General features: G+C 45.1%; 3 protein-coding genes across 6 annotated transcripts; 2 read left to right on the top strand and 1 right to left on the bottom strand.

The window, feature by feature from the left end:
• Positions 1-1,413: 1,413 nt before the first annotated feature.
• LOC114431205 (serine/threonine-protein phosphatase 4 catalytic subunit B) lies at positions 1,414-5,407 on the top strand. Its single transcript, XM_028398809.1, has 9 exons — positions 1,414-1,578; positions 2,203-2,486; positions 2,625-2,676; positions 2,764-2,814; positions 2,974-3,075; positions 3,191-3,364; positions 3,469-3,595; positions 3,699-3,888; positions 4,714-5,407. The coding sequence occupies exons 2-9, from the start codon at positions 2,377-2,379 to the stop codon at positions 4,841-4,843; spliced, it is 936 nt and encodes a 311-aa protein (XP_028254610.1). The 5' UTR covers positions 1,414-1,578; positions 2,203-2,376; the 3' UTR covers positions 4,844-5,407.
• Positions 5,408-6,045: 638 nt separating this feature from the next.
• Positions 6,046-10,662, top strand: LOC114431196 (aldehyde dehydrogenase family 3 member B3-like). 4 transcript variants are annotated; one of them, XM_028398800.1, is made up of 11 exons: positions 6,562-6,581; positions 7,136-7,373; positions 7,466-7,635; positions 8,277-8,387; positions 8,466-8,586; positions 8,808-8,893; positions 8,976-9,057; positions 9,154-9,546; positions 9,631-9,797; positions 9,879-9,978; positions 10,089-10,662. In XM_028398800.1, the coding sequence occupies exons 3-11, from the start codon at positions 7,474-7,476 to the stop codon at positions 10,271-10,273; spliced, it is 1,407 nt and encodes a 468-aa protein (XP_028254601.1). In that variant the 5' UTR covers positions 6,562-6,581; positions 7,136-7,373; positions 7,466-7,473; the 3' UTR covers positions 10,274-10,662. The 4 variants fall into 4 exon arrangements, with proteins under 4 accessions (XP_028254600.1, XP_028254602.1, XP_028254601.1 ...); XM_028398799.1 differs by lacking the exons at positions 6,562-6,581; positions 7,136-7,373 and adding an exon at positions 6,046-6,322; XM_028398801.1 differs by lacking the exon at positions 7,136-7,373 and having other exon boundaries at positions 6,522-6,581.
• Positions 10,663-10,943: 281 nt separating this feature from the next.
• On the bottom strand, positions 10,944-13,393 carry LOC114431206 (ATP-dependent Clp protease proteolytic subunit, mitochondrial-like). The gene is made up of 7 exons (XM_028398810.1): positions 13,292-13,393; positions 12,600-12,701; positions 12,350-12,421; positions 12,170-12,266; positions 11,884-12,071; positions 11,682-11,787; positions 10,944-11,580 (listed from the first exon to the last, which is right to left on the bottom strand). Exons 1-7 carry the CDS (start codon positions 13,301-13,303, stop codon positions 11,339-11,341), a joined length of 819 nt encoding a protein of 272 aa, XP_028254611.1. The 5' UTR covers positions 13,304-13,393; the 3' UTR covers positions 10,944-11,338.
• Between the last annotated feature and the right edge of the window lie 226 nt (positions 13,394-13,619).

Here is a 13,619-nt window from a genome sequence, read left to right on the forward strand (position 1 = left end):
CGACACACAGACACACAGACACACACACACCGACACACAGACAGACACACAGACAGACACACACACACCGACACACACACACACACACAGACACAGACAGACACAGACACACACACAGACACACACACGGTGACAGCTGGAAAAAAGCTTTTACTCCTACATACTGTCTTGAATTCAGATCACAGTATGAGTAATGCCACTTCCTGGGATACACAGAGTGATCGGAGACCCTCTCTCATACTGACAGCAAGAACGCTCGACTTGAACACAAAAACCAGTATTTTACTGACCATTGAAATAATTAACCCTTCGAAAGGAGGAGCGCTGACCTCTGAGTTGCCATTTAGAGCTGACATAAAGTGTGACTGACAGCACCAAGGTGCTGTATAATTACAGGTAGTAAAGGCCTTAGGTGACTTTAGTTCCTTCTATATATTTAATTTCTGCTTGTGTGGAATGTTTAATCTCTTTTATGCTTATGACTATTATGTTTTGATGTACTGCTAATGATTGCTGACAGATGCAACAATACAATGTTAGGAAAATAGGCTCAACAGTAACAGATGTGTGTCTAATGTATGGGGATATGTTATTATGGTGCCTTTTTGTTTTTATTGAAGTGACCAAGAATGCCTTCTACTGTACTATAACTTTCTACCAAAGAGAATAGTGTTTTTATATTATGATTGAATGAATTTGGAAAACAGGACGGTGTTCACAGCTTGCTTTTTAAATTTCTATACAGTAAAAATGTTTGCAGGTGTTTGTGTGGTACTGTCTGCTCAGGTTCTGCTCATTTCAGTCACTTTGGATTTTTATGCTACTGTATTTTAGTGTGTAGACACACCTGCAGTTTCTCCATCAATGTGCACATTCCTAGTGACAAAAGTACAACATGCTGCAGCAGAAGTGTCATGTATTAATATAGATTTTGTTTATTAATGTTTCTAAACTCTCATTTGAGTGTCTTGTAGTCCGGTTTTGCACAAAATGTGTACTTGACCCTGTGTGTGGCCAAAAGAAAGTCCTAAAGATGTTACGGAACCAATAAAATCATGTCAAATTAAACTGTCCAGTAATTCTGTGGGTTTGTAGTAGTTACTGTGATTGCACTGAGTATAATGTCTGCTCGTGCTGAATTAGCATCTTAAATGACTGACCTTTGAGATTCATCCAGATCTATTGTTAAATGATTTAATAAGCCTATTTTCTGGAGTGGTTGATTAGGTCCTCATCCATAAAACAGCAGTCAAGAACCACTGGTGTTATAAATGTTATGGTTTTCGTTCTGAATTCTTTTATTAGATTGTAATGTGTGCTTGTTTTTGTGGTTTATATATAAACTCCTGATAAACTTCCCGCTGACGTCACCCGGGAGCTGGCTGGATTCAGCAATGCGCGCTCCCGGCACCGGAAGTGACAGTCGAGCCGCTGCTGTTTGTTCATGAGCGGAGTGAACCGGCAAAGACGACACCGGGGGAAGAAGAGGGGCCGGTGAGCGGCGACGAGGACCCACGATCCACGGAATGAAACACGCTGGAGTTTGTTTCTCAGAGTTCTGCCATCATTCCCTCCACGGTAATTATTGTTACGTTTGTTCTTCTCGTTTTAGCGGCGGCGCGTGTAACATTTTGTAACACTAGCGTTAGCTAGCTTGCTAAAAAAAGAAGCGCTAACCAGTGTTGACGCCGTATGTTAAGTAAGTTAGCCAGGTAGCCTGCTAACAGCTGTGGTTAGCCCGCTGACATCGTCAGTTAACCTATTTTTTCTGTGGTTGTTTAGCGTACTCTGTGTGTATGGTGATTCAGTATCGGTCAGTAGACATTTGTGTTAACCCCCCAGGACAAATTTCCAAACAAAATGGTTGGCTAACTTATCAAAGAATCAGTTGTTCGCTGACGTCGTTAGCAGCGATGTAAGCTAACGTGCTAATAGCTAGCTTACTGTTAAACTACGCCCGTAGGCCGCACATTCCTGGAAGAATAACGTCAGTATGTTGCTGTGCACTGCTCGTTTGCTTTCCGTGTAAACAAACATTTCAGGAGAACTTCTTCACTATTCTCATGACGCAGTCATGAAACAGTTTGAGGAAACCCGTGAGCAGTGTGTAGCGCAGCAAGCGTTTTTCAGTTTCCCTGATATTTTAGCGATGTTTAACTTTTTTTAACATTGTTTTTACCAAAGTGTATGTTTGCCTTTTAGAGCTCGTTTCTCTGATCCATCTCATCCCGAGAGCCTGAAGAATTGAAGAGCCCCTGTCAGAGGCCATCCTGTCCCATTGCTTCGAGGAACAAGGAGCCTGATAACTTAGTGGCCCCTGTGTGTGTGTGTGTGTGAAGAGGAGTGTGCGGACATAGTGTGTGAGCAGCTCTCCATATGTGTGTGACTATGGGGGACATCAGTGACCTGGACCGACAGATAGAACAGCTCAGACGCTGTGAACTCATTAAGGAAAATGAAGTCAAAGCACTGTGTGCCAAAGCCAGGTAATGACCAAGGAACCTCAGACACAGATGTTAGGCACGGTGAACGCATGTAAACACATGGACTGGTGCTGCCAGCCATCAGACCCCCTGATGCTGTCAGAGCTGTTCTCTAATCAATATGTTTGGATGTATTTTCAGAGAGATTCTGGTGGAAGAAAGCAATGTCCAGAGAGTAGACTCTCCTGTTACGGTAGGTAGCATGTGTTGGCTTCTGTTTTCTCAGAATGTGTTTTTAAGTTGATTTAATTTGGTAATTGTTGGTCTTCCACCTTCACAGGTGTGTGGGGATATACACGGTCAGTTCTATGACTTGAAAGAGCTCTTTAGAGTAAGTATCTTTTCTTCTCTTACACCAGTGTCCTTTTGTTTTCTACTATAGTATTTTTCCTGGTGTCAGTGGAGTTTGACAGTGGTGGTTGCATCTTGATGCAGTCATTTGCATAGACTTTGAATTTACAGCTCTGAACCGTTTTCTCCCCGTTGACAGGTTGGTGGCGACGTTCCAGAGACAAATTACCTCTTCATGGGCGACTTTGTGGACAGAGGCTTCTACAGTGTGGAGACTTTTCTTCTTCTGCTAGCTCTTAAGGTGCACATGAGTTTGTGTTGGTGTCCTCTGCAGAACGTAACCAAGCCCTCCCTCGTTGGAATGGATTAAGTATTTTCACTGTCCTCATATTTTGGGTATCTGGTGTACTTCACAGGTGCGCTATCCGGACAGGATAACCCTGATCCGGGGAAACCACGAGTCGCGGCAAATCACCCAGGTGTACGGCTTCTACGATGAGTGCCTCCGAAAGTATGGTTCAGTCACTGTCTGGAGATACTGCACTGAGATTTTTGACTACTTGTCCCTCTCTGCTATCATTGACGGCAAGGTGAGCTAATCATTTGTGACTGTACACATTGGTTTTTTGGAGGAGCTGCAGACTTTGCGACCTCATTTCTCTTCATTTGGTATATTCCCTTCTATGACTTTCAGATCTTCTGTGTGCACGGTGGCTTGTCTCCCTCAATCCAGACACTGGACCAGATTCGGACCATTGACAGAAAACAGGAGGTACCTCATGACGGGCCCATGTGTGACCTCTTGTGGTCAGACCCCGAAGGTATTTACAGATGTGAATACTGAATGATGTGAATGCATGATAAACCACAGGAGTGACGTTATGATGAATGTTAACCTGGCTGGTCTTCCCTCCCTGCTCTCAGACACCACCGGCTGGGGTGTGAGCCCCAGAGGTGCTGGCTACTTATTTGGCAGCGACGTGGTGGCCCAGTTCAATGCTGCCAACGACATCCACATGATCTGTCGAGCACACCAGCTGGTCATGGAAGGCTACAAGTGGCACTTCAACGAAACGGTGCTCACAGTGTGGTCAGCACCCAACTACTGCTACAGGTAGGCAGAAACGGTCAAATACCGGACTTAGTCTGAAAGTAGCATGTAAGCTGTGTGGACACTTCCTCTGAAACATCTTCAGATGCATGAAGTACACATTCCAGGTGGATTACTTATTTCTTCTGTTTGCGTCAAAGATTGAAATAACCCAGTCTTAGCAGTCTTTGTTTTTGCGTCTTGTAAGCCTTTATGTACCTTTAATCTGTCACCCTGTGTCTATGTGGGTGCCAGGCATCCTTCAGTTAACCTGCACAACGCTGCTCTCTGCTGTTTGTTTGGCACTGCTAAATATTTTGCAACTGCTCGTGCTGTGGTGAAATTTTAAAGCCTGGAGTGCTTGCTAACACGGAGGTATTTCAGCCACATTTTTCAGTAGTCTGATCATCTGCTGTAACAGAATGCCAAGCGGCCGTGTACTCTAGTTAATACTTAAAGTACCATATTCATGGCTGTAGGAGAAACACTCGCGGCAGCAGCTCTGAGTCAAGGTGGAAGCCTTTTTGTTTGTGTTCAGATGTTTCAGGTCACACACAGAGGAAACCTGGGACGTATGCAAGTTCTTTCTTGAACTTCTCTCAGTACTCGGTCTGTGTAGACCTTGCTTAAGGCGCTCTGCTGACCAGCAAGCATCACAGCGGATATGCAGACATGCTCAGTGTGACTCTTAGAAATGCCTTTTGTACCTTGTGTTTGTTAGCAGATCAACCAGCTGAACTATAGCTAGGTTTTAGGCAATGATCAGTGAGTTTAAGCAAAAAGAAATGATAAAGAAAATGCATGTGAATATGTAATGTCCTAACCAATTGTGTCTTTCCTGACAATCAGATGTGGCAATGTGGCAGCCATCTTGGAGCTGGATGAGCATCTACAGCGAGAGTTCATCATATTTGAGGCAGCACCACAAGAGACCAGAGGCATCCCCTCCAAGAAGCCAGTAGCCGACTATTTCCTGTGAAGTCTGTGAGCAAACAGCCTCCATGTGTCGAAAAGCTCCGGTACCATTTCCACACCAGCCGCCCTCCATCCTGCTGCTGGACCGTTCTGTCAGTCTGAACTCTCAGCAGTTAGACAGAAAACCTGCCAAAACCCCGCAGAGCTCTCACACAGCTTCCCCTTGCAGAGCTGGATTTCTGCCATACTGCCCAAGCCTGACAGAGCTGTCGCTGTGAAAGGTGCAGGGCGAGGCGGACATTGGGCCCATAACGTCGTCACTTCTCCTCAGCTGTACAGAAGGCCATTTTTTCTGCCGACAGCCTCCTTCCATCTGCATCCGTTGTCCTCGTCACTGTAGACTACATCACTCTATCTTCCTGACTTCACCACATTGTAGTTTTTTTCCTTTGTTTTTGTATGACGAACCTTGTCACTTAGTTTTAGAGATATTTGGAAGCAGTTTTCTCCACAATATGCAGCTGTAGGAATTTTCATCATTTTCAAAATTCCTTCAACGCATGTTTCTTGTTTTTGATTTTTGTATAATTGTTGCTGCCACAATTAAATCCAAAATGTCCCCCTCTTCCTCCTTTCTTTTTTTCCGTATGTTTTTGTTTAATCTCCATCAGTCACATGCGTTGCTCTGTACCGAGTGCTGCTGCTGCTGCTGCTGCTGCTTGGCACCATCAGAAAACACCTGAAATGTAACGACTCTGAAGAGGAGCCACCATATTCACCATTGTTTTTCACTCTTAATTCCTTTTAATCTATAACTCTGTAGGTCTGTCAATTTTGATATTGTGAGAATAAAGTTTTTGTAACAATGCTGATTCACTGTATAGCTGTGATTTGATAACACACATGTACTGGTCAGGGTTACACATCCCACATTATGACCTCATCACTCCACATGCAGGAACAGGGGACTCCAGTATTTCTGACTTTAATTAAACAGTTTTCTAAAGGGGGAAAAACGTCATAATGTAGACTTAAAAACATCTTTAGTTCATATTTATTTAAAGCTTCAGGGGAAGAACTAAGTTCTGATTTGTAAATGGGGAGAAGAAGACTAAAACAAAGACAAACACTTTTATTGAGCCCTTAAACACTTCACCTTTGACCTCAGGCTGTCTCTGCTTTGGTTCGGGGTCAAAGGTTAACCCTTGCGGTGAATACTCTCGGAACCGAATAAACCATGATACTTTGGGGGTAAAGCTGAGGAAGCTGGGGGCCGCCAGGGAAAATACATCCGACATGAGGCACAGGCTGGTACCGCCTGAGCGGTCACGGCTCTCAGCTGACACGTCTTAGGACTAGTCCGTGGCTCGACCCAAACAGCTCCCCTCCCGTTTGCGAGAGCCCAAAAGAAGGTTGATCCAAAAACGCTGCTGCACCCGGAAGCGAGGAACGCCTTGATTAGCGCCTCAGCGGCAGGCTGGGTACGGCAGGCTAAGAGACGGAACACTAAGAGACGGAACACTAAGAGACGGAACACTAACAGGTGAGCGAACACTATTATTATTATTATTCTCTGTCCTGTCATCACATAACGAGCCCGAGAAGAACATCGCATCTTTTACGAACTGTGCGGACTGTTCATGTGACCACATGTGCTTCTGAGGGGGATTGTTTGCTAACACACACACACACACACACACACACACCATTTACATCAGATTAAGCGTGGGTCAAATAAAAACTCCACGTGACATCTGCACGCGCCTTTTCACGGCTGCGCGAGAGGCGCGCGAGTCTCTTTGGTAAACGTCACATTTCAGATTTATTTCTAGTTTGTGTAAATGAAGAATGGCCCAGATTAAACAGATTAAACAGATTAAAATATCAAAGTCTTCGGTTAAATGCGGCGCAGAGATACTCAACACATGTTGTAGGTCTGTTGGGAAAGACTGGGCAGTCCCTGCTGGTGTCTACAGTCATTTACACTGAGCTGGCTAGCTAGCTGTGTGCTAGCTAACTAGCTGTAACTAGCTGTGTGCTAGCTAACTAGCTGTAACTAGCTGTGAGCTAGCTAACTAGCTCTAACTAGCTGTAACTAGCTGTGAGCTAGCTAACTAGCTGTAACTAGCTGTGAGCTAGCTAACTAGCTGTAACTAGCTGTGAGCTAGCTAACTAGCTGTAACTAGCTGTGAGCTAGCTAACTAGCTAGACTTGTTTGGATTGTCTGGTATGTGTAGTTGATCATTGTGCCATGGGGTTCATGGGGTTCTGCTGCTGAGTCATTTGGACTGGTCTGCTGGGCTTTGTTCCAGGTGTCATCATTACCCTGTACAAACATGTGGTTCTCTCTTATTAGCCTTGGCAGGGCTGGTGCCCGGGGCTGATGCCTGGGGCTGGAGCTGGTGCCCGGGTCTGATGCCTGGGGCTGGAGCTGGTGCCCGGGTCTGGTGCCCGGGTCTGATGCCCGGGTCTGATGCCTGGGGCTGGTGCCCGGGGCTGGTGCCCGGGCCTGGTGCCCGGGGCCTGGTGCCCGGGTCTGATGCCCGGGTCTGATGCCTGGGGCTGGTGCCCGGGCCTGGTGCCTGCCTGCTAGTGTCTGTGGTTTCATTCATAGAGTGATGGATGCTTCCCTGTTCTCTGTCCACCAGTGTCTGGAAAGCTGAGCTGTGTTTCTCTGTCCTTCCAGGTGAAAGGATGGACTCCCACAGACAGGCTGTGGACAGGTTACGCTCTGCATTTCATTCAGGTGTCACGCTACCAGAGAAGTTCCGTCGAACACAGCTGACCAATCTCATGTCGATGATCAAAGAAAACGAGGAGCAGATTTTAACTGCGCTGCACAAAGACCTTGGCAAGGTAGCAGGCTTTGCATGAGTGCAACACGGTGATCCTCCCAGACATAAGTACACCAGGGAAGCCGGTTTTTCTTGTTTATTTCATCTGATCATGTTGATGTAATCAGTTACATGTTTTAAAAAGCTTGTAAAACACCTGTCTGGAAGTAAAGGTACATTTTCTGTCAACGGCTGTTAATAGTGACACCTGTGGCTGATTGTTGAACTGCAGTCAGTGCGCTGTCTGACATGACTGCACCAGCATTTACTCGAGTATGTTTCATGACAATGAATGCTATCAAGTGCTACATAGCTAGCTGGCTAACTGTTTTCTTGCATCACTGTTAATCTAATTCAATGCTGGCTAAAATCCAAAAGATGACAAGCTAACCAGCTGTCGTATCCATCCAGGGGTTATTGTTAAGCGAAGCTTTGCCTGCTGGCTGTCGCTTAGCTGAGCTCCGGTGTTGGTTAATTTATGTTGGTAGTGAATTCCGGGGCTAGATTAGTCTTTGAGTTTGGATGAATGTGACACTCACACATCAAGATAGTATTTTAAGTAGTTACATCACTAAGAAAATCATTGTTCTGAGCACATATTTATAGTGGTCTGCTACACAACAGCACTAATGTTTCATTGTGATTACTGCCTGTGAACAACAGCCAAAGTTTGAGGCCATCCTGTCTGAGATTGATATCGTCCTCAATGAGCTGCATTACGCCATCTCTAACCTGACGAGCTGGATGCAGCCAGAGTATGTCAGCAAAAATCTTGTAGGTACCACAATGATTCATCTGTGCGATGACGTGAATACACTGCTTTTATATATATTTTTATATCATTGTATACAGGCGACAAAACTTGATGACTGTTCTGTCCGCCGGGAACCATTCGGAGTTGTGCTGATCATTGGGGCATGGAACTACCCCCTGCAGCTTCTTACCCTGCCCATGGTTGGAGCCATTGCTGCAGGTATCATCCATGAGATCCAGTGTTGGGCTTCATTGTGTTTGTTTTGTGTTAATAATAGAATAAGGTTAGTCGTAGCAGACGGCGGAGACGGAAGGAATGCATAAACAGGAAAGACGTGGAATGTGAACTTGCAAGCTTCTTGTATGTTGTTGTTCAAGTGCTACCACCACAAATGATACCAACTCTGACACTGATGATCGATGGTTGTTGTCTCCAACCAGGAAACTGTGTTGTCATCAAGCCTTCAGAGGTTAGCGCAGCCACAGACAGTCTGATTGCAGAGCTTATCCCCAAATACCTGTCTCAGGTAAAGTATCTAAATGTTGGCAAGAAATACCAACCAGAGGGCAACTTCGGATTGACAGAGATCGGACTCTTTAATTGGACAGGACTGTTACGCAGTTGTTCGTGGTGGAGCAGAGGAGACCAAGGCCCTGCTGCAGATTCGATTTGACCACATCTTCTACACAGGTAAAGCCAGTGTTGGAGCGCTGCTCGGCCCTTAGTTTGTGCTAGTAAAGCATTTGTCCACCTGTGTGTAACTTTGACTCTTCATGTCTCTTGTAGGCTCTCAGAGTGTAGCGCGTAGCATCATGCAGGCAGCTTCAGTCCACTTGACCCCTGTGACATTGGAGCTTGGCGGCAAGTGTCCCGGCTTGATATATGGTCGCATAAACATCACAGCTGCAGCGCGGCGTTTGGTGTGGGCCAAATTTTTCAATGCTGGCCAGAGCTGCGTGGCTCCGGACTACTTGCTGTGCACAGCGGCTACTCGGGACGCCCTGCTACCTGCGCTGAGTCAAGCACTGGAGGACTTCTACGGCAAGGAGCCTCAGAAGAGCCCCGACATGTCCCGCATCGTGTCTCTTCGTCACTGGTCTCGTCTGATAGAACTGCTTGGGAAGACCAGCGGCAAGGTTGTTGTGGGAGGAGAGCGTGACCAGGAGGATAAGTACATAGGTAGGTTTAGAAGCTCTTGTATGCACCCAGAATGTAGCCTGCCCCTTGCACAGTGAGCGCTAGTAGACTCTTCCAATATGTTAGCTCCAACAGTGGTGGTGGACGTGGCTGAAGACGATGTCCTGATGAAGGAAGAGATCTTTGGCCCCATTTTGCCCATCATCACGGTGGAGTCTGTGGAAAAAGGCATCGACTTTGTCAACCGCAAAGAGAAACCTCTGGCCCTCTATGTTTTCTCTGACGAATCCTCTGTAAGAACACAAAACTGCAGAATCTCACCTTTAGAGCTGCATTCGTACTGCCCGCTGGTTTAAACCACACTGTCTCCCAAGGTCGTAAAGACCGTGTTGGAAAAGACCAGCAGTGGAGGATTCTGCTCCAATGACGGCATCGTCCACATGACACTGCCCACTCTGCCCTTTGGAGGAGTCGGTAGGTGTAGCCCTGGTTTGAACGGACTTTAGATGCATGTTTCATTAGTCTGTTTGCAGCCTGGTCTAGGTGTTACTTTTCCCATTCCGTGTCCCTTTTTTGTTTCTCAGGTGCCAGTGGTTGGGGCAGTTATCACGGCCGTTGGGGCTTTGAGACGTTCAGCCACCGGCGAGCCTGCATGCTACGGGGCTGGGCTTTAGAGAGGCTCAACGGCCTGCGTTACCCTCCGTACAGCGAGGACAAGCTGAGCTGGCTGCGCTGGACCACCTCGCCCAAAAGCTGCACGCTCATGTGACGATGGGACGGCTGCGTGTGTGTAAGAGAGAGAAGATGGAGGATTTTTTTACATTGTAAGAGTGTGAATGAAATAAGAATACTGTGTGGATATTAACATCTCTTTTCCTAGTGCAGACGCTGTTTAATAATAACTTTTACAGGAGATTTTAAGGAGTATCTTATCCTACTTTCTCTTAACTTTACTGATGGTGTCCTTACTTTAAACTGACTCATAAAGCCAGCTGTGCCTATCTTTGCTGTTTGTTTGCACTGAGTTCACCACACATAGAATTATGTTTAAAGTGTTTTTAACAACCTCATTTGAACGTCTTTCTGTATGTCTTGTCAGTTTTCCCCCAGTGTATATCTTTTAATTCCGTGAATAAACTTTGACATTTTTACTTCTAATGCTACAAAACTTCTTTCAAAAAAAAAATCACAGAAACATTTAGGTCAGAACAAGCTGATGATATGCAGCTGAAAACCTGCACTTTTATAGAATGTTAATGAATCTAGTCGTTAAAGTACCAGCAAGTAGCTTTCTTTGAGTTTAAACATTGTTGGAATCATTTGACATAATAAGCACACGTAACAGAACGTGTCAACTTTCTTCCAGTTGTAGTCGGGAGGGGCTGGATGCAAAGTCAGACAATTACGGATCCAGACAGGAGGGCAGGTTTTGTGATTTGTGGTGGAAATTATTATATTTATTACAAATATGAAATTATCAAATACAAGTAACCGGCACTCTTCAGTTCAGGGAAAACATGGCTCTGCAGACCTAACAGGTTAACTCCCGCTCTCCTAAACATAACTTCATATACAGAGGATATGTTTGTGCACTAATTACCAGGCTCCAGTTGTTTAGCCGTTCTTTCAGCATTTCTTTAATTTCATGGACAACAGGAAATGGTATCTTAATCATAAAAACCTGTACCTTCATGAATATATGTAGACTCTACAGTGCTGACAAGGGGGAGGGGTCTACTTCAGAACCGAGATACACTGTGAATGCTGCATTTTGCTCTCAGAACCATTAGAACCTGCAGAGGGGCTTTCAGATCTCAGATGTGCTGTGTTCAGTTCATGGTTCAGGTTTGTATGAGGAGGGGGAATTTGTGCCTGGGGAGGCCTGCTCCGGGGATGCAGACTCTGGTTGGGGTGAGGGACTGGCTGCTGCTGCTGCTGCTGCTGCTGCTGGCTCTTTCTGCACCAGCTCTGGTTCATCCTGTCCTGCCTGTGGTGGGTGGACAAGGACCCGGTCAATGAGACCAAAGTCCTGAGCCTCCATGGGGCTCATGTAGCGATCCCTCTCCATCACACCCTCTGGAAGAAAGATACAATATTTAGTTGAGATTGAGATATTCTAGGCCCAGTTGGAGGCAGCAAAACAAGCTAAATCACGTTGACCAGCCGTGCAAACATACCAATAGTTTCCAGCGGCTGCCCTGTGTGTTTGGCATAGATGTTATTAATCTGCCTCTTCAGCTTCAGGATCTCCTCTGCCTGGATGGCGATGTCTGTGGCCTGACCCTGTGCACACAGCCAAGTCTCTTAACTTTCTTCATGTTCAAACTTTGTCACCTACCACCCCATGTATGGATTTCAGTATTAAAAGGTCAGCCTTACCCTGGCGCCCCCGGAAGGCTGGTGAACCATGATACGTGCGTTGGGCAGGGAATGCCTCATGCCTGTTGTCCCTGCTGCCAGCAGCAAACTGCCCATGCTGGCCGCTTGGCCAACGCACCAGGTGGAAATGGGATTAAGGATGTACTGCATGGTGTCGTAAATGGCCAGGCCTGCTGTCACCACACCACCTAGAAGGCAGAGGAGGAGGCGCTGTCATGGCACGAATTTAATGCTTCATAGACTTTTTTTAACCCTTCTATGTGGTTTTCTTTGCTAAGAGTCATACCAGGACTGTTGATGTACATGTGGATGGGCTTGTTGTTGCTCTCTGACTGTAGAAAGAGCAGCTGGGCAATAACCAAACTGGCTACAGAGTCATCAATCTGAGGGAGAGTAAACAATATCAATCGCCCTGAAAATATGTTGAAAAAAAATCAACAAAATCAACGTCCAAGATGACACTTACGGGACCCATTACACAAATGATTCTCTCCCTCAGGAGCCGAGAATAGATGTCATACGCTCGTTCTCCTCTACCCTAAAAAAACAACAATGGGACAGATTATTTCAGGAGCTTTATACCTGCAACTGTAAAACAATAACTGACTTCTAATGCAGCTACACTGACTTTTTATTACGTTGTTAATACCAGTAACATGATCATAGTCAAAAGGAATAAGGCTCCATCAGCATTTCTTTCCTCTTTTCTCACTCACCGTCTGCTCCACAACTATGGGTATTAGGGGGCTCTTCCATACGGGACTGTGGTGGATGCACCTGCTGTGTTTCAGCGTCAGCCCCCCGATCTGCAACACCTTCTGAAAGACAAAAATAAAAATGTTATTGTCACATTTTACAGTACAGTACTATGCTGAAGAACCCCAAAAAACGTGTATGACAAAAACAAAACAGTTTTCATGATCAGAAACACTACAAAGTGAAACACTACTCATAAAATTGAATAATTTCATTTATATAGAAAACAACACTCATATGTTTATAACTAGATAATTTGTTGATTCTGAGCTTCTGGTCATTAAAATAACTAGGTAATTAAAAACGTGTAATATGTTTAACATTTGTTTTAAAGAGTTTGGCTCGTAAAGAACTTTAAAAACCATCTTAAGTCAGTCTACTCTCGATCATAACCTTCGTCAAAACGTAATGCTTTGATATTTAAAAAAGCAGAGTGAGATAAAAGACACAAATATGATGTTTGCTGTATTTTTCTAAACATTTTAGCTTGGCAGGTTTAGAGGTTGCCTTGAAGCAACGTTACACAAGCTGCTAGCTAACACGCTCAACACGACATGCTGCTGTTAAACCCTGTCGACATATTTGTTATCGACATGTTTTACATGTTCTTCCGCTGACTGTCATGTTGTCAAAAAAATATTTAAATACTCACTCGTAACAGCATTTTTGAAAGTATTTCGGGTCTCACTCCCCCTATGTGTGACCCCTCAACTACACCGGAAACAGTTTTAGCTTGACCTCTGAACTTCCGGTTTCTTCTTCTTCGTCGTTATTGCTTGTTGACAAAAACAAAATGGCGCTATACCGCCACCACCTGCCGGCACAGTTTCTTCTTCTGGTTTTAAAAACACAATTCGTGCATTGTAATAGTTTAATTTATCGTATCGACATTATAGAAGCATTCATTTAAAAAAAAAAAATCCTAATTATGAGGTCATGTGTGTTTGATTCTCTGCCTCGAGCAGACCTAAACCCTTAAT

Source organism: Parambassis ranga, unplaced genomic scaffold (genome assembly GCF_900634625.1).
Source record: "Parambassis ranga unplaced genomic scaffold, fParRan2.1 scaffold_61_arrow_ctg1, whole genome shotgun sequence".
Lineage (NCBI taxonomy): Eukaryota > Metazoa > Chordata > Actinopteri > Ambassidae > Parambassis > Parambassis ranga.

What these genes read in the sequence shown, in the direction of transcription:
- LOC114431205 (XM_028398809.1), top strand. Translation starts at nt 2,377, where the DNA reads ATGTGTGTGACTATGGGGGACATCAGTGACCTGGACCGACAGATAGAA. An exon ending in TTCTTCTGCTAGCTCTTAAG is followed by an intron (nt 3,076 to 3,190) that starts GTGCACATGAGT and finishes TGTACTTCACAG; the next exon opens with GTGCGCTATCCGGACAGGAT. An exon ending in GCACCCAACTACTGCTACAG is followed by an intron (nt 3,889 to 4,713) that starts GTAGGCAGAAAC and finishes CCTGACAATCAG; the next exon opens with ATGTGGCAATGTGGCAGCCA.
- LOC114431196 (XM_028398799.1), top strand. Translation starts at nt 7,474, where the DNA reads ATGGACTCCCACAGACAGGCTGTGGACAGGTTACGCTCTGCATTTCAT. An exon ending in CCAGGAGGATAAGTACATAG is followed by an intron (nt 9,547 to 9,630) that starts GTAGGTTTAGAA and finishes CCAATATGTTAG; the next exon opens with CTCCAACAGTGGTGGTGGAC. An exon ending in TTTTCTCTGACGAATCCTCT is followed by an intron (nt 9,798 to 9,878) that starts GTAAGAACACAA and finishes CTGTCTCCCAAG; the next exon opens with GTCGTAAAGACCGTGTTGGA.
- LOC114431206 (XM_028398810.1), bottom strand. An exon ending in CCATAGTTGTGGAGCAGACG is followed by an intron (nt 12,422 to 12,599) that starts GTGAGTGAGAAA and finishes TTGTTTTTTTAG; the next exon opens with GGTAGAGGAGAACGAGCGTA. An exon ending in AGCCTTCCGGGGGCGCCAGG is followed by an intron (nt 11,788 to 11,883) that starts GTAAGGCTGACC and finishes CTGTGTGCACAG; the next exon opens with GGTCAGGCCACAGACATCGC.